This window comes from Candida theae, assembly GCF_024610275.1.
Source record: "Candida theae strain CBS 12239 chromosome Unknown scaffold37, whole genome shotgun sequence".
Taxonomy (NCBI): Eukaryota; Fungi; Ascomycota; class Pichiomycetes; order Serinales; family Debaryomycetaceae; genus Lodderomyces; species Lodderomyces theae.
Genome location: NW_026261394.1, coordinates 1 through 18,714, shown reverse-complemented (window position 1 = coordinate 18,714; position 18,714 = coordinate 1). Strand labels below are relative to the sequence as shown.

At 41.4% G+C, this 18,714-nt stretch overlaps 7 protein-coding genes across 7 annotated transcripts; 5 read left to right on the top strand and 2 right to left on the bottom strand. All coding sequences in view use genetic code 12, as the record gives it.

The window, feature by feature from the left end:
- Positions 1-57: 57 nt before the first annotated feature.
- ECM29 (Ecm29p) lies at positions 58-5,451 on the top strand (the record flags this gene model as incomplete). The annotated part of the gene is made up of 1 exon (XM_051750940.1): positions 58-5,451. The coding sequence occupies one exon, from the start codon at positions 58-60 to the stop codon at positions 5,449-5,451; it is 5,394 nt and encodes a 1,797-aa protein (XP_051609762.1).
- Positions 5,452-5,499: 48 nt separating this feature from the next.
- Positions 5,500-6,417, bottom strand: UBI4 (ubiquitin; the record flags this gene model as incomplete). Its single annotated transcript, XM_051750939.1, has 1 exon — positions 5,500-6,417. One exon carries the CDS (start codon positions 6,415-6,417, stop codon positions 5,500-5,502), a length of 918 nt encoding a protein of 305 aa, XP_051609761.1.
- A 2,100-nt stretch (positions 6,418-8,517) lies between these two features.
- Positions 8,518-10,452, top strand: KGF57_001704 (uncharacterized protein; the record flags this gene model as incomplete). The annotated part of the gene is made up of 1 exon (XM_051750938.1): positions 8,518-10,452. One exon carries the CDS (start codon positions 8,518-8,520, stop codon positions 10,450-10,452), a length of 1,935 nt encoding a protein of 644 aa, XP_051609760.1.
- A 152-nt stretch (positions 10,453-10,604) lies between these two features.
- On the top strand, positions 10,605-11,540 carry NOP13 (Nop13p; the record flags this gene model as incomplete). The annotated part of the gene is made up of 1 exon (XM_051750937.1): positions 10,605-11,540. One exon carries the CDS (start codon positions 10,605-10,607, stop codon positions 11,538-11,540), a length of 936 nt encoding a protein of 311 aa, XP_051609759.1.
- Positions 11,541-11,594: 54 nt separating this feature from the next.
- Positions 11,595-15,047, bottom strand: SLK19 (Slk19p; the record flags this gene model as incomplete). Its single annotated transcript, XM_051750936.1, has 1 exon — positions 11,595-15,047. The coding sequence occupies one exon, from the start codon at positions 15,045-15,047 to the stop codon at positions 11,595-11,597; it is 3,453 nt and encodes a 1,150-aa protein (XP_051609758.1).
- Positions 15,048-16,017: 970 nt separating this feature from the next.
- MDS3 (Mds3p) lies at positions 16,018-17,613 on the top strand (the record flags this gene model as incomplete). The annotated part of the gene is made up of 1 exon (XM_051750935.1): positions 16,018-17,613. The coding sequence occupies one exon, from the start codon at positions 16,018-16,020 to the stop codon at positions 17,611-17,613; it is 1,596 nt and encodes a 531-aa protein (XP_051609757.1).
- Positions 17,614-17,941: 328 nt separating this feature from the next.
- KGF57_001700 (uncharacterized protein) lies at positions 17,942-18,392 on the top strand (the record flags this gene model as incomplete). The annotated part of the gene is made up of 1 exon (XM_051750934.1): positions 17,942-18,392. A coding segment is annotated over one exon (451 nt), but the record flags the coding sequence as incomplete, so codon positions are not given.
- Positions 18,393-18,714: the final 322 nt, after the last annotated feature.

Genomic DNA, 18,714 nt, shown 5'->3' with positions numbered 1-18,714 from the left:
CTGCGAAAAACCGTTGCGATAATTATCTTTTTGCCACCCCTCGACGACACCTATCAAATGACTGAGCAAGAGATCTCGTTATTGAACAAGGTGGAGCTACGAATTGCTTTAGCTGAAGGTGACAAGCAATTGGAAAATGCGCTAAAGATCTATCTCCCACCTGTTTTGTTGAAGCTCGCGAGCCCTAATGCACAAGTACGACAATTAGTCTTCAAGATTATCCAGCATGTAATTCCTCGAATAACTGCGGCAAGAAACCTTCGCTTACCGGTGGAAGCATTGATTGAACAAGTTAAGAGTCCTAACGTGGATCCCGGACTGGACTCGACGTCTGTGAGATTATACTCGGCATTGTTTGTTTCCAAGGGGATTGACAGGATGGGGGATGAAGAGAAAACGACACTAGTTCGTCCTGTGGTTGAAAAATTGTCAGATCTACCGGAATCTATAGCGGCCCGAATGTTTGGAATTTTGTGCAAATTACTCAAGACTTGGAAAGCCCCGTATCCGGATTCCGACGAGTTTGAAGCGCAAAGACAAATATTTGTTGCAGATGGGAAGAATGAACGGTATATTGCTTTCAAGGTAGCTAAATTTTTATTGCTTAATATGGAATCCACTACCAAAGGGACAATCGGTTTAAGTAGTCAGGATATCAAATATTTCACGACTGATGCTGGAGTGGCTTTTCAAAATAGTCAAGAACTAGCTACAACGAAATTGTCGTTGCTTGAATTTTTAAAGTCCGGATTCACTAATGGCCAGCTCGTCTTTCCACTTTTAATTGCTTCTGCAGATCTGGTTACGGCTATCGGAGAAGCATCGGGGAAGTTTCTTAAGACGTTGGATGTAAATGTGGACGAAATTGGACTTTATGGCGACATAAATTTGATAGATTTTCTTGTTGCGATGTTTTTGGAAACAAACAGGATAACGCCTTATGATTGGAATTTGCGACTTGTGATTATGCAGCTTTTGTTGAAAACTGAATCCATTGAGAAGCACAAGCAAGTGATAGACGTGTGCAAGATTGGATTGAAATCCCCATCGCTAAAAGTGAGAAAGCTTGTTACTACTCTTGTTGACCGTCTCTTGAAAGCAAATAAGAACAAATCTGGTTTTGAGGAGTTTGCTGTGAGCATCGCAGCTGACCTTCGTTCCAGTCTTGCGAACGAGGCATTGTCAAATGAAGGCTCTACTTTGTACAATTCCACCTTATATGCAGAAAAACGGTCCAAGTATGAGACATTGGGAAGTGTATTGCATTCGGCGCCGACTATATTTATCAATGACTGGTCCTACATCTCTTTCTTACTTGATGCAATGGAGAATGAGGATTCTGAAGTGAAAGTCTCCATACAAAACGTTTTATCTGGGTTGTCTAGTCATTTGAGTGAAATAAGCGATTCTAATAAACTAGCTTTACGAGAGATGGCGCAAAACTACTTTTTAAAGTCTTCAAACTTTGGTATGGGAAAATACATTCTTTTGAAGTATATGATTTTGGCGTTTCCTTTTAACGACTCCTTTGCACGAATGTTATCGATTGTTGCCACTGGGAAAGCAAACAGTCCTGAGATTGTGGAAGAATCAAACAAGGGTTTACATCCATATTGGTTTAATCTTTCGCACGCAAACAATGCCAAAGGATTTGAGTCGACGTCTTTTTTATTGGGGAATGAGACAAATGTTACATTTCCAGATTTTGCTGACTTTGTGGGTACTATCGTGACTGAGCTAAAGAATGACCACTCCCCATTGTATGAAACGCTTCCCAGGGCGATTGAATTTGCCATGCAAATATTTGTGATGGAGGCTTTGGGTAGTAACAAAACTGTTATTGCTTTGGATGAAAACTGGTCAGTGCGTTTGGACAAGGCATTGGAGTCAAATGATAGAGTAAGGACTCTAGTGGTTTCAAAAATGAGAGATGACAACTCCAGAGAAGCCATGAGTGCACTTTTATCCATCTGTTTCGAGGCTCTTGCAGGACAATTCAGAAGCGATTCCAGTATCATCCGTAGCACTTTTTACGGAACGTCAATTGCTCGTTTGCTCAGTTTTGCTTCCTCTGAGGTAGCTGCATCTCTTTTGGGAAGAATAGATGAGTTGGTTTCTTTACTTCGTCAAAATGTCTTACCAGATCCTTCGGTAAGTGAAGTTTGCAAAATTTTGGGTATTCTAGGAAGTCATCCATCAGTCAACGAGCAAAGGGTTGCAGCACTTTTGAATTCTGTGGATGCTGTGAAGAATCAGTCTGTTGCTGCGTTATCACAATGCTATATCATTTCAAGGCTAGCCGCAAGAGGAAGGCGCGAATTGATCACGTTTCTGCTCATAGAGAAGTTGCTTCAGAGTGTCATTGAGTTGTCGAAGCACCAATCTACGTATCCTATTTCCATGGAGCTGATAACCCAATTGGCAATGTTTGGTGTCATCAAAGAGTCATTGTTGCGCAGTGTTGAACCACACATCGACGAAATTAAATCAGCTGTTCGAGTAAAGCTGAAAAAGTTTGATGAAAAAAGTGTATTAACATTGGGATATCTCACCTTGTTGGAACAACAAGACTCATCGGATGAGTTGACTGTAGATGAACAAATGATCTACGAATTTCACAACTCAAAAGAAATCGAGTCGATTTTTGCGTCTGCAGAAGCCTTTGTCATTGCATCAGCAGGTTGGGAGTCCAAGCTCTTGCAGCACAAACTTGACATCCCCGAGGTTGATACGCAAGAGTTGCCGAGAAACACTTTGAGGCTACGTGTTATTTTGAATGCCATTGTTTCCGCTTGCAAAAATACCAAACCATCGTTGAGGCGTGCAGGTTGTATCTGGCTCTTATCCCAAGTGCAACATTGTGGTCACTTGGATGAAATTAAGCTGAGATCTTCCGAATTGCATTCCTGCTTTATGAGGTTTTTAGCCGACAAGGATGACATAGTTCAAGATTCTGCTTCAAGAGGTTTGGCTTTGTTGTATGAATCGGGAGATGCCGAATTCAAGGAGTTGTCTGTCAAGTCTTTGCTAAAGTCCTTCACTCAATCTGATGCATCATCATACACTGCAGGAAGTATCCAGAATGATACCGCTTTGTTTGAGCCTGATGTTTTGAAAACTCATGATGGGTCTGTCTCCACGTACAAGGATGTATTGAACTTAGCGCAGGATGCAGGTGACCCGAGTCTTGTTTACAAGTTCATGTCTTTGACAAAATCGTCGGCATTGTGGTCATCACGCCGAGGAATCGCTTATGGTTTGGAATCTATTTTATCGCAATCCTCTTTGGACCAGATGCTATCTAGCAACCCAAATTTCACCCAAAGGCTCATTCCTAAACTTTATCGGTATAGGTACGATCCTTTCACCAGTGTTTCGCAATCCATGGAGTCTATTTGGACTGCATTGGTTCGCGACCCAAACCGTATAATCAAGGACAACTTTGATCTGATTTTGAGTGAATTGTTGGCTGGTATGGGACAAAAAGAGTGGAGAGTGCGGCAAGCGAGTGCAACTGCTATGAGCGATCTATTGCAAGTTGTTGATTTGGATCGTTACGAATCAAGAATAGAGGAAATTTGGACAATGAGTTTCCGAGTGATGGATGATATAAAAGAAAGTGTGCGAAAGGAAGGGTTGAAGTTGACAAAGTCTTTGGTTTCAATTTTGACAAGGGCCTTGGAAAGGGAAACAAGCAATGACAGTCAGGCAATTTTAGGCCGGTTGATACTGCTTTTGATGGGAAATAAAGGAATTCTTGCTGATTCCCAAGACATCAAAGACTTTTCAATCAAGACTTTGTTGAAACTTTGCAAGACAAGGAGTAAAGCTTTGAAGCCGTATATTGCTGACTTGATTGAAAATTTCATCAATCTTTTCTCCACCTTGGAGCCTGAAGTTGTAAATTATTTGGCACTAAATGCAGGTAACTTCAACATCGACAACCAAGAGTTTGATGCAAAGCGATTGCAGAATGTGGGAAAATCTCTGTTGATGGATGCCATTGAATTTTTATTGAGTCAACTTGACGAGAAGGCAATGCCGCGGTTTTTGGTGAAGATAGAACAAAGTGTAAAGTACAGTGTTGGGTTGCCATCGAAAGTAAGTGGGTCAAAGGTATTGATCACGTTAGTGATGAATTACCATTCGCTTATGAAACCATATAGTGCCAAGCTTTTGGAAATTGCGTCAAGTCAAATCAGAGACAGGAATAATACTGTGGCGTCTTGTTACGCTGCTGCTGCAGGTTACATATGTCGTATATGTCCTGTGGATGCACTTATTGGTTACTCGGAAAAGATTACCAAGATGTATTTTGAACCCAAGGAAAGCGGAGATGAAAGGTCGAGGATTTTAGCTTCCAACGCAAGTAACTGTGTTTCGAAATATTCTGGAGACCAATTCAGCGTGGTTGCGTCCGCATTCCTACCTTTGGCTTTCATTGGTCAATTTGACAGTCTAGAGCCGGTGAAGCGAAACTTCGAAATGGAATGGACAGAACATACTGCTGGTGATTCGGCTATCAAGTTGTACTCCACTGAAATTCTTGATTTTGTAAAGAAGTACTTGAAGTCTAACGAGTTTTCTACAAGGGCTACATTGGGACGAGCCATGTGTCATCTTTGCGCTTCATTAGGTGATTCGGGTCACTTTTCCGACAGCACGGTTGAGAATTTGATTCAATTGTTGGTTGATTGTAACAAGGGTAAGTCATGGGAAGGTAAAGAGTATGTGTTTGGTGCTTTGGTTGAATTTTCCATCTTGAGTAAAAAGTACTTGTTGGAACATCATGAATTACTCCATTTGGTTGAAAAGACGATTGGAACGGAGATTAGAAGAAGAAACAAGAGATATCAGAGATTGGCAGTACAAACGGCTGGGAAATTCATTCATGAGATTCATAATCAAGAGCTTGTCGAGGTTTATATTGAAGTCATGAATGATATTTTGCAACGTGAAACTAAAGGTAAAGACGATGACAGTGATGAGGAAATGGTTGATGTGGAACGAGGAAGCAGGGCAGATTCGGTGAAAGAAGAGAGGATATTGCAATTGTTTCATAATTTTGGGGTTGCAGTTTATGCAGAGCCGGCTGGTGATTTCAGATTACCTCAGTTTGTATTTGAGCAGATGAGACATCTTTTCCAATCTGGAGTGCCCATTACATGGAGGTCGAAAATCAAGATCAGTGAATTGTTTAGAAAGCTTATTAGGACCTTGCCGAGTAGCAACGGAATAGAGCCAGATGTGATGGACACTTGGAAAGTTTTGAAGGGTCAGTGTTTGTATGTGGATGCCTTGGAGGGGGTAAAGTTGGAGTTTATTCGGTTATCTAAAGAGTTGTTGCTGTTTTTGACAGAGACGGATAACAAGAGACATGTGGAACTGGCATTGCGTGAATTTTCCAGTGTAGAGAATTCTAATGTAGTTAAAGTTGAATTAGCTAAATAGACAAACTATTAGATGTATTATAGTGGACTATTAACTTTTATCTAAGTCTTAAAAACCACCTCTCAATCTCAACACCAAGTGCAAAGTAGATTCCTTTTGGATGTTGTAGTCGGACAATGTTCTTCCATCTTCCAATTGCTTACCGGCAAAGATCAATCTTTGTTGGTCTGGTGGAATACCTTCCTTGTCTTGGATCTTGGATTTGACGTTGTCGATGGTGTCTGATGATTCAACTTCCAAAGTGATGGTCTTACCAGTTAAAGTTTTGACGAAAATCTGCATACCACCTCTCAATCTCAACACCAAGTGCAAAGTAGATTCCTTTTGGATGTTGTAGTCGGACAATGTTCTTCCATCTTCCAATTGCTTACCGGCAAAGATCAATCTTTGTTGGTCTGGTGGAATACCTTCCTTGTCTTGGATCTTGGATTTGACGTTGTCGATGGTGTCTGATGATTCAACTTCCAAAGTGATGGTCTTACCAGTTAAAGTTTTGACGAAAATTTGCATACCACCTCTCAATCTCAACACCAAGTGCAAAGTAGATTCCTTTTGGATGTTGTAGTCGGACAATGTTCTTCCATCTTCCAATTGCTTACCGGCAAAGATCAATCTTTGTTGGTCTGGTGGAATACCTTCCTTGTCTTGGATCTTGGATTTGACGTTGTCGATGGTGTCTGATGATTCAACTTCCAAAGTGATGGTCTTACCAGTTAAAGTTTTGACGAAAATCTGCATACCACCTCTCAATCTCAACACCAAGTGCAAAGTAGATTCCTTTTGGATGTTGTAGTCGGACAATGTTCTTCCATCTTCCAATTGCTTACCGGCAAAGATCAATCTTTGTTGGTCTGGTGGAATACCTTCCTTGTCTTGGATCTTGGATTTGACGTTGTCGATGGTGTCTGATGATTCAACTTCCAAAGTGATGGTCTTACCAGTTAAAGTTTTGACGAAAATTTGCATTATGATTTATTTATTTGAATAAGCTGATCTATCTGAATGTATTGAATGTATCGTTGGTTGGTTGTCTTGTAATGGTACTTGTATAAAGTCTTGCTTGTTGAATGTTTGGGTGGCAAAAAAATAGCTACACATGGGCTCGTTATGTTTTCGGTATCTCCCCTTTTTATATTTGCTGAACAAAATTTGTACACGCATACACTACCTCCTGATTTTGGCTGTGTGCGTCAGAGTGTGGTTATCAACTTTTAAATTTCTTTTTTTTTTTTTTTCCTGCGTGTCGTCTAAAATATTTTTGCTGTGAGTGAGTGACGCATTTTCAGTTTCTCCTATTTTGTTAATTTTTTTTTTTTTGTTTTTGTCTCCACTCTAATACTTGCGACATTTAAATTCTTGAATTTCTTTTTTTTTTCCTGCCCCTCTAAGTTTAGCCCTTTGTGAAATTTCGTATTTTACTAAGGCTGAACCATCACCAAAGGTTTGATAAAAATAGTCTAGTTAGAAATAAGTTGTGCTAAACGAGTCACATCGTACGGAGAAACACGGTAGAAACTGCAGAAGTCTTTTAGTGCGTCTCGGAGCCCTTTAGATTGGGCTGATACCGGACGATGTGTTTTTGACAATATTATTGTGGCTCTTTATGCTGATTCTCTAAAGGTGGATCACATCCTTGGCGGACATTTCTTTGCTAGTGTCTGCAACAGCTTACGAGATCACTGTTGTTTTTGCGTTATCGTGATTGTACATGCTGTCTCATTAGTGTTTTCTGTGATATTAGAAGCGTACTTTCATCGCATCAAAAGTCTATGGAAATAGAGCTTATTTTCTCCCATTAATGACATCTGAACCTGTATCAACGTTTCTTTCAGTAGTTGTATGCGCAATTCATTGTTGGCTTTCGTTGAGAACTCTTTGCAACCAAGTATATTTATAGGTTTGCTACTCCTGGCAGTGTAGCCACGCTATTTTGTCAACTATAAAGAGGGGAGAATATTTTCTCCCTGTGTAGTTGAAAACTTCTATCCGGCAAGCACTGTATATAACCGATTGTGGCTCACATTATCAGTCTCCCCTTTGATGGTTCTGTGATGATCTCAAATAATGGCGGGTGAAGTTCTAGTCTAGCAGGCCAGTTACATACAGAGGAAACCAGAAATCAACACCAGCTGTGCTAAGACCTAAGATGGTGGGTCTTTCGCAAATTTACTATTTGCTGTGGCGTGTCCAACTGTAAATATCTTAGACTCGTAGTTGATCGGAAATAACCTTAGAAGTGTCGTGTGTGGCCGAATCTACGAAACTTATGGTCGAGTTACTTTTCAAGCATCGTACTCTACTACGTGGATCACCAGAGATACTGTATTGGTCCGGAGAAAGCTCCTCGCTAGAATACGGTAGTGAGATTCTCTCTAGTGTTATGGTATAAGGCAGAGGTGTGCGTTGTTGTTTGTAGTTTGCTGTTACATTGTGGATAATCGTAACACTCACACGACCACTGTTTTTTTTTTTTTTTTTTTTTTTTTTTTTTTTTTTTTTTTTTTTTTTTTTTTTTTGTGGTTTTTTTTTTTTTTTTTTTTTTTTTTTTTTTTTTTTTTGTCTTTCGTTGTCTTCTTCTTGAGTAGAGCACTAGGTGAAATAATTCGTTTCTTTTGAAATTCCTCTCTCAACCAGTCGACGTCAAGAGCAAACACACTCACTCACTAACCGCACTCACTCATAGAGGTACCGGCTCTACTACTCTCCATCCTACAGTAGAGAGACTGTTACTTTTCATTTTCACATAAATTATAGAGTAAGAAATTGTTTACCAAGCTCAACTATGTTTTAACGTTTTACGTCAAATATTCACAGAAGATTAGCTGTAGAAGTCATCCTAACGTGGTGAATTCTACTCATTGATTGTCCAAAAGCTTATTTACTTGTTTGCAACTAGCAGGAACAGAAGGGGTCCTTATAGCATACTCAGAAAACTACACTCCACTTCAAACTCAACTGATCAACAACCCACATCTTCGTACTCCTGGCGCCATACCCGACTAAACGATTACCATTTTCACCTTCTTTTTCTTTCTTTCTTTTTTTCCCTTTATTTCTTTTTTCATAATGCTGCTATCGCAGGTATTTGACAACGATTTTACTTCAGATCTGGCTTTCCATATTGCTTCGGCAGACTCCCAAAAGTCCAATGAGAAGGGCATCGAACTGCCTATCGAGAACACTACATCAGCTAAATCGATTAGTGACGAAGAACAACCCGATTTTGAGTCAAAGGACAGCTCGCCGTATCATTCAGAAGACCACAAGCCCTCTTTTAATTATGATTTGGAGATTTTCAACTTGTGCAAAGAGTACTTGAACACCAAAAACCACCATGGGTTGGCTTTAATTGCAAGACAAAAGGGAATTCCTCCGTTTCTTCGATTCAAAGTGTGGCCCATTCTTTTGAAATATCATCCGTTTGTGCTAGATCCATTCATACAACCTGACAATGAAATCATCAATGAGTCGAGCGACGTTGAGAGCACCTCAAGCAAGGAAACGTCGTCGTCGTCGTTATCGTCGTTGTCCTCGAAAGGCTATTTCAGCCAATCAGAAAGTGAATACGAAACGAGACCAGAGAGTCGTAAAGATTCAGATGCAAGTACTGAGATTGAAAGAAAGATTAAGAAGGACATTTCGAGATATATTCAACGTCTCTACTACTTGAAATCTCACGATTTGACGGCTACTGAAAAGGAAATCATTCACACATTGGAATGTGCAGTACTCAAGTTTACTTTAAAATGGGCAAAGATCATCAAATATGACACATCTTTATGTTGGATGGCGTTGAACTTGGCAGAATGGTTTCCTCCGTTGCCAAGGACGCCGTGGGTTTTGGTGGGAAGGGATCACTCGCAAAAGGGATCTTCATTGATTGCTAGTGTCGTTGATGACTACTCAAACTACATCGACCATATTCCAGGGTTGGACAAGTACCTTGACGAATTGATCTACAAGAACGAAACGATTTCCAACATGAAGTTTCAAGATGTGTATGAAAGACTTGTTTTGGTGTTGTTGCATTGCCCGGAACCGAAAACAAATATGGCAGTGGACGGCGAGGTTCCCCATTCAAGCGATCAAAAAGATGAGAGAAAACAGCTCAAGGTGAACAAGACTACACTACCAATAACAGGCGGAACTATTGAGCAGAGAGTTTCCTTTTTCATTTTTTGCCTCCGTAAATTGCTACCTGAACTAGCTCAGCATTTCCATGAGGAACAAATTCTATCCAAATTTGGGTGTCTGGACGATGAATGGTTGATATGGTGGCTCAAGTTTTGTGGGACAAAAGTTTGGTCCAAACACGATCGTGGGCGAATTTGGGATTACCTCTTGGGCTGGAGGCTCAAGAACCCTAAACGAAGCTTCAACTATTATTATGAAAAGTTGAACTATGTGAACCGAAACACTTTACAAAAGTTGGGTCCTGATGTATTTTGGACGGTTGGATCTGCTGAAAACGAGAAACCTAATGTTGACCTAAGAAGAAATTCGTTTCGAGATTTGATCAATGAGTTGAACAACGAGCTTCATATTTCAAAATCCGATCTTTCTCTGGCATCATCCCCTAAGTCGCCAAACAAATCCAAAGGCGACAACAACCAACCCAATTTAGCCATTCCTTTTTCAAGAATTGATCCCCACATTTCATTAATATTTATATCTATATCTTTACTCAAGTCAAAGGAGAACACCTTGGTGGAACTCGATCAACATGAAATTAGACAATTTCTATCGAGACTTCCATCCAAGTCATACAAATACAATCAAAAATCGAGAAAGCGATCGAACCAGAGTATGAACTCGTCATCGAACTCGAGAAATGGCTCTCCGCCCTTGCCACCGAATGAAGAAGCTCCTACGAGTAGCATCATCATATCTAATGACATGCGAAACGACAAACACAAGATAAACTTTATCGACAATATTATTTCGGAGGCGGGTGAGTTGTGGCGAAAATGGTTGTGGTCAGAGTTTGTTGAAGATAGTTAAAAAAAACGATCAATTTTTTCTTTTTTTATTTTTTTTTTATTTGCAAGCGATGTAGAATCTCTCACAAAACAGAAAAAAAAAAAAAAAAATGAAGAATTGAGTAAGACTTGCGATGCGATGCCATGCCAATTATTTCACCTCAGCACCACACCATGTCCGAACAAGAAACCAAGAAGAGGAAAGGAGATTCACTTGATGAGTTGGAAATTGACTTGAATGCGTCTGTACCGTTGTCCAAAAAGCAAAAGCGTTTAGCTAAGAAGGGGAAATTGGAAGAAGAACCAGCGCCAAAAGTGTCCACAGTACAAGAGTCTGAGCAAAAACAAGAGAAATCTAAGTACGGCGTGTGGATAGGAAATTTGTCATTCGACACTAGCAAGGAAGATCTTGTGAGATTTTTGGTGGCCAAGTCATCCATACCGGAAGAAGACCTTACCAGAGTGAACATTCCCAAGAGGGGAAACCAGATCAAAGGTTTTGCGTATGTGGATGTAAGGAATGAAGAACAAGTTGAGAAATTGGTGGCTTTGAGTGAACAGAATTTAAACGGGCGCAACTTGCTAATCAAGAGTGCCACTTCCTTTGAAGGTCGTCCAGAAAAAGACAACGAGTCAAAGTTACCACCAAGCCGGATCTTGTTTGTCGGTAATTTGAGTTTTGATACAACTGAAGACAATTTGAAGGAGCACTTTCAACACTGTGGAGACATTGTTAGGATCAGAATGGCTACGTTTCAAGATACCGGGAAATGTAAAGGCTTTGCCTTTGTAGATTTCAAGAATGAAGAGGGTGCTGTTACGGCCATGAAATCAAAGCTCGCAAAAACCATGTTGAACAGAAAATTGAGATTAGAGTATGGGGAAGATAGATCAAAGAGGAGACCAAAGAGCCATGTACGTGAAGATGTACCACAGGCACGGGATGCTACTCCTGATACTCCCGAAATAAAACCACAGAGAAAGCAATATAGAGAAAGGCCGCAGGACAAGCTTGCAGTCAGAGAAAAGTCGTCAGTTGCTTTAGCAAGTGCTCAAAGAGCTAGTGCTGCTATTGTTCCATCTTCAGGTAAAAAAATCAAATTCGACTAAACACACAAATATAAAAATTAAAGAAAAAAAAAGAAGAAAAAAATATAATAGTACTCAAAAGATCTTACCAAGAAGGTTAACTTTCTTCTCCTTTTCCTTGTGCTTCGTGTAATCCTCTTCGCTTACTGACAAGTAATTTGGATCGTTCTTGTTTGCTTCAAACTCAGCGTCAGACACAACCTCGTACACCGATTGGACTTCCCATGAGGCGTCATCTCTACGTGGCTGCTCTTTAGCACCAGCTGCAGTAGCGGCGGCAGGCCTGTGAAAGTCCTTCGATTCAATGTCATTTGCATTCACACCACCAACGGTTTGACTTTCTCCCTTGGGAATGACACGAGCTGATCCTGTTTTGTTTTCGGAATCGTTTGCATTGACTCCACCGATGGTGTCGTCTCCTCTTGGTGCGACGCCAATGGTGTTTTCCTTGTTGGTGGCAACAGTGGGTTTGCTGTCTTTTGACACACCAACAGCCTTGGATTTGTCAGTGGGAACTTGCTCTTTCTTTTCAATAGGAGTCTTGTCTCTGGAAAGTCTTCTGCCCCATCCTTTAAATCTGTCGGAGAGACTGTTTGATCTTTCTTTGGCCAAGGAAGCCGATTTGTCAGATGGGATGCCACTTGCTGTGCCACTTGCTGCGCCAATTGCAGCACCAGATCCAGCACCAACGGCACCACCTACAATAGCGGCAGACCCTAAGCCTGACTTGCTCTTTGAATCTTTCTTTTCATCTTTCTCAAAATTTGGGACAGACTTGTCGGCATCATGAATAGCGCCTTTCTTGTTCAAGTCGTAGTCGGCACCAGGATTTTCTTTTGCGCTTGGCAATTTGGATTGCTTGTCAATTAAATCCTGACCAAACGCAGTGCCGGCAGCAGCACCGGTACCAGAAGAGACCAAATTCTTGCTCGATTTTGGCTCCTCGGCTACTGCCCGCTCATTTAAAGAAGGTTGAGCTTGCTTGTTTTCAATCTTTTTGATAGCCTTTTGTCTCTCCTTGATCAATTTGTCAAGCTCATCGGATTTGGGATCATCTCCAGTGTAAGTAGATCTTTCTTCTCTCAACTGCTTAATCTTTTGCAAATTTGTGATTTCATCATTTAATCTGCCCTTTTGAGCTTCGTGGTACTCAGATTCGCCACCAGCAAAAGATCCCTTTTGGTAGAGGGAATCATGCTTATTTCTTTCCTCTTCCAAGTCCCTTTGCTTTGCTTCCTTTTGCTTAAGCTTCTCGGCAACGTTGGCTTGTTTTTGCTCCCTTTCCTTCTTCTCTTTGGCCTTTGCTTCCTCCTCGGCCCTTTTTTGTCTCTCTTCTTCCTCGAGCTTAGCCTGTCTTTCCCTCTCCTCGGCTTCTAATTTCTCCTGCTTCTTTCTCTCTTCTTCTTCCAACTTGGCTTGTCTCTCTTGCTCCTCCTTTTCAAGTCTTTCTTGTTCCTCCTTTTGTCTCTGTCTTTCCAACTCCTCTTGGTGCTTTCTCGTTTCATACTCTTGACTTGCGTGAGCCCTTTGACGTTCATGCTCTCTTGCAGCTTCCTCTGCAAGTTGATCCTTTTCCCTTTGCCAAGAAATATGTTTATTCTTGGCCTCGGTGAGTCTCTCGGTCCTGTTTGGTTTGTCTGAGTTGATGTCGCTCAATTTAGCAGCAAAAGCACCCAACAAAGCCCCCAAAGCTCCAACTTCAGCAACCAATCCCTTGTGTGTGGTTTTCTTGTCGTCGATGTCCTTTTGATAACCTCCGATCTTGTCATTCAACTCTTTGCTTTGGTTTTGGTTCACTTCAATAGCTTCTTGATGAGATTCATGTTGAGCAGTCAAGTCCTTCAATCTGGCTTTTTCCTCCTCCAACTTTTGCTTCAATCTTTCGATCTCAGTATCCAATTCAGAATTCTTTTCAGTCAAATCTGTTTTCTTCTGCTTCAAGTCTTGGATTTCTTGAGTGGCCTTTTCCTGCTCTGCTTTGGAGCCCTCCAATTCTTGCTTCTTAGTTGCAAGCAATTCTTCGTGGTTCTTTTCGAGAGTTTCCTTATCAGTAACGTGCTTTTCAGAGGCCTTGGTCTCACGTTCCTCATACTCGTTTGCTGCAGTTTCAATTTCCGCCTTTGTCTTTTCCTCAAACTTGGCAGCATTCTCATCCGAGGTCTTTACTAAATTGGCAATGTTTGCCAACTTGCGCTCAATTTCCTGGTCAATGGCGTCCTTTCTTTTGCTCACCTTTGCAGCGTACTTGTCAAAATCAGATTTCAATTTACCCTCGTGCTTCTTGACTTTTTCGTCCAACAACTGCTGTCTCTTGATTTCATCCTCCTGTCTTGTTTTCGAAACTTCATCGTTGATTGAGGTGATGACTGGTGCGACTCTTTTCGCTGCCATATCCAACAACTGCTCTTGTGTTAACCTCAACCCAGAACCCAACTCAATGACCTTTTTGGGATCATCCAAATCATTTGCAAGTGATCCAATGGCGGTAGCATTAAGCTCCTGGTAATGTCTCAACAAAACTGGCTTATCTTTCAATTTATCCAAAATTTCCTGGTTTGGTCTTTCAACGGGCTCATACTTTGTTTGAGCAGGAACATCTACATCAACCGGGTTTTCTTTGATCTGGTCGACGATTTCATCGTCACCTTCCAAATGCTCTTGAGCAAGGTCTTCTTCTTCTTGACTCACCTTTTTGGCATCTGCAAGATCTTTGTCTGATGCTTTAAGTGCCTCTTTTGCCTCGGCCTCTGGAGACTTGACTGCATCCTGATCCTCTTCCTTGAGCAATGTTTCTCTGGACTCATTAGTGAGTTTTCTTTCCAACCCCTCATCTGTGGCAGACTTTTCTTGGGCATTTTCAGACTGTTTTTGAGATCCGGTTTCATCGGTGGTTGCCTTCTCCTTTTGCTCAGTGGAAGGGACGTCGTTGGTTGTATTTTTTTCATATTGCTGTTCAAACTTTTGCTCAATGGAAAGACCCTTGGTGGTTGGTTTTTCCTCGAATTGTTTTTCAAACTTTTCCTCAATGGAAGGCCCTTCGTTGGTTGGTTTTTCCTCGAATTGTTTTTCAAACTTTTCCTCAATGGAAAGACCCTCGGTGGTGGCCGTTCCCTTAGATTCAGGAAGTTTCTCAGTGGCAGATTCATCAGTAATCAATTTCTCCTTGCTATTGTCCTCGAGTTTTTTTTCTTCTGACTCAGTCTTGTCACCTGTTGCACTCTTGTCCTTTGACTCTGTGGTCGTTTTTGCTGACTTTGGTGCTTTGGCCTGCTTTTTCTTCTTTCTTTCTTCTGCCTCTAAAGTTGGATGATGAGCAAACTTTGCAGGGACCTTGATGTGCTCCACTTTGTTATCCTCTTTGAATTGCTTGTACAAATTGACCTTTTTCTTGGAGCTGGTGCCCTCTTCCTCGCCTGGTTGACTTCTGAAGGGAGAAACCCAAGTGGAGGCACTTGTCAATTGCTTCAATCTGCTTTGAGGAGGCTGCTTCTTAGCAGAAGCTGAGCTCGCTGCTGTGGACTCTGACATGACGAATCCAGTGTCTCTGCTGTATAGTGTGTGTACGGAGAAGAAAAAAGTGACTGTAGCAATTGAGATTTTTCTCGAAATTTGGAAGAGAGAGAGAGAGAGAGAGAGATTGTTGAACGGTTTTTGAGTGACGTTTTGGGAGAAAAGATTCTTTCTTAACCACAAAGCTCTCACGCACAATAACAACCATATAAGACTAATAGAAGACTAATTAATGAAAAATAATAGAGAGTTAAACTGTGGATGGAGGGAATTGCTATTGACCGAAAGGTTGACCGAAAAACAGATCTTTATACGAGAAATGTCTTCTTCATGGTGTCGTAAAGAGGAGCACCTGAGTTTAGGATGCTCTCGTGGATATAACAAGGGGCCCTTGCCCTTTCTGGTGATACCATCAATTTTACTAGCCTTGAGACAGGAAACTTCAAATCGAAGTAAATGATGATATTAATTCTCTGTTGCTTCACAGTTACACAAACCTGCATGATTGCTTTATTTTTGTTTTGTTCTTTACCCAATTAGGACATCTATTTTCCCAATTGGGAAATATGCTAGCTCTAAAAAATAGAATGTATGAAGCGCAAAGTTCGAGCTCTTGCTTTGCACGTGCACATATACTTCCACGGTCTTATCAGGGAAAATGGTCAGCGCTTGGCTCTACTATCTTTTTCAAAAAGCGAGATCCGTATAGTACGACGTGTAAGTAGCAAACATTCCTGAAGGTTATGTGTTCTCAGGTACCAAAACGTCGTCACTGCGTTGCAGCGAAAACGTCTAGTCTCTCTCTCAGAATAACGAGGTTGTATAAGCATACATTTGGTGCACGGAGGTGTAGGTGGTGTATTGTCATTACTTATCAATCGTCAGCCGCAGTAGTTTGGCACTGAAATTTTTTTTGATTGTTTTTTTTTTCTTGTTTTTTTTTTGTCATTCGTGTTAACAAATCAGTCCCCCTTCACATCCATCCCCTATGCAAGAGCTAACACATACACAACCGGCAATCACATTTGATGATTACGTGCACTATGCGGCCCCCAAGTCCTCAAACATAAGGACAGTGTTCTCACCTGCTGCCGTGACTTTGGGAAGAAATGCGTTTGATCGCAATGGAGACCAAATATCTGATCTCGAAATAGTTTCCTGCAATGGTGATCGAATACCGGTATCGATGGCCGTGTTGATTGATCGATGGGGAAAGTACTTTGTCACGCTACTCTCAAGGGGCTACGTTCGGGCGGTGGAAGATTTCGAATCAGAAAAGAATAAAGAACTGAAGTCAAAGGCTATGACTACATTGAAAAAAGCCGATGTACCCCGCTTTAGAATCCCATTCCAAGAGTCAACTGAATCTTTGGGCACCCACGCTACAAAATTGAAACAGAAATCCATTTCCTCGATGTCAACTGAATCACAAACTTCAAGAGATAATTCGAGAGTTGAAGGTCGCAGAGACTCAATACCCCAGCACACCGACTTGTTCATTTCTCATATTGATGATGTGCCACCTCAGCTACCGCCTCCCAATGAACCAATTCCCCCAGTTCCGTCTGTGCCAGTGTCTTTCAAGCCTTCCTCACGAAAAGGATCACAAGATGCAAGTTCCCCAAGGGCATCATTGATGAATACATTATCTGTCTTGAGAAACATTCCCTCAACGAAATCACCTAGAGAATCACCATTCTCATCCCCCCGTGCATCATTGTCAGCGTCCAGCTCCAACTTGAGTGAATTACGCAGCTCTCCATTTCCAAACCTCCGACCCAACATAGGAAGATCAACTTCTGATCTCAAGTTATCCTCGATTGATTCAGGGGTGGAAGTCAAGTCCAAGGAAAATGAAACTGGGAGCAGTGCAGGTCATGTGTCAACAGAAGAAGAAGATGATGAAGAAGGAGCTGATGAAGACTACCACCCCCTATTTGCATTTGAGGAGGAACGATTCCCACTTGAGCCGTCATTGATACCGCGCAAGCTATACATGCCGTTTTCAACCACCACAGTCAAAGCATTTTGCGAATTCTTTTACACTGGACAAGTTGGCAACAAATGGGTTCTTGCACCTACACTATTGGACAACTTGATCATATCAAAGTTTTACAGGGTACCGTTGCTATACGATTTGATCTGCGAGGTGTTGATTGATGTCATACGACGGAAAGAAAGCGCGATGCACAAGTCTGAGGAGTATTCCCAGGTTATTGAATCCATTGAGAATGGTGTCATTAGCAAGAAGTGGTTGAGAGAAATTTGCGACGACTATGACGATGAACTGAATGACGATACTTTGGCATACTTGGATGTTGAAGATGTAAATGCGCCAGCAACCACCACCAGATTCAAGTCGGTTTTTGATCGGCCAATGATGCCAATTGACGCTAAAAGCGAGGAGGCAAGTGACACTGCAAACAAGATAAATACAATGACAGTAGAGGACTTGGTTAACCCGGATTCTCCGTGTCCATCTGACGAGGTGATTGAGGTGATTCACGAGGCAGCGCTATTGGTCACAGAGATGAGGATCGTTTTGAGAACGACAATGTTGATGAAGCTACAGAGGAGCAGGTAGTATCTACGATGAAATTTGCTTCTTGAAATTAAAACAAATGAACAGAGTTGGTGTTGAGTCCGCAGATTAGCTGTCCAAAAAAATGAGTTGGATACACTTCCGCACTGTGACTCCCTTGAGTGAGGATGTACTGAGATTGAATTTTTGGTATCGACGTCTCTATATTCAGTTCTCAAAACGCACAAATAGTATTTTCGGTCTAAGTGGCGTATCACAAAAAGTAGTTCCATTTCAGTCTAGTGTGGACTTTTATATTTCGAATCTTTTTTTTTTTTTCCTACAATTGCATACTACAAATCATTCATCGCCAACTTCTTTGTCATTTCAAATGGAGATACCTTCCAACATTACCCTGTCTACTGTGGACCCAGTTCTGATTCTACACAAGGTTGAAAATTTGAGCCAGGGTAGACGACAAGCCATAATTTTTGGCATCGTGGGAGTTGTGGCATTCACCTCGTATGGAGCTGTTAACTTACATTGGTCAAGACGGAGTAGAAGAATACAGAGGGACTTAGAGCTTCAAGAATACAATGATTACAGAAAATTGTGTCACAACGCAGAGCTTCAAGTTATAGGAGCCAAAAGGGAAATATTAACACGTGAATTATCACGCCTCCCCGGACCTGTGAGAGTACACGAAACTGCTGGCGCATTAGCTAATATTGGAGAGATGTTGGAGATGGTATCAACTAACATGACCTACATAAAACGGCCACTGCAGCAACAAAATGGCAATTCCTTCGAGCCGACGCTCCCCTTTGAAAGTCGGAATCCGCGTGAGCGCTATTGGAAGAGGTTAAAGAAGCTGCTGTGTTTAATACTCTCACTGGTCACTATATTGTTGATTGTGCTTGAAATAATCTCAGGTGTTGTTTAATAATCAATACAGTTCTTATCGGTAAGTATGGTGGTAAGTAGTAATGGCTTACATTGTAAGTTGCAAGTGTAATCAACTGGTGAACCACGTTGAGAACCTTGTATTAAATTCTACAGAACAACTAGATTTCAGGGTGCTATAGCTTCTAGACGCACTGATTGGGCCACTGATGTAGCATATTGAACCAACACTGCCACCCTCGACTCGTAACCTTCTTCCTT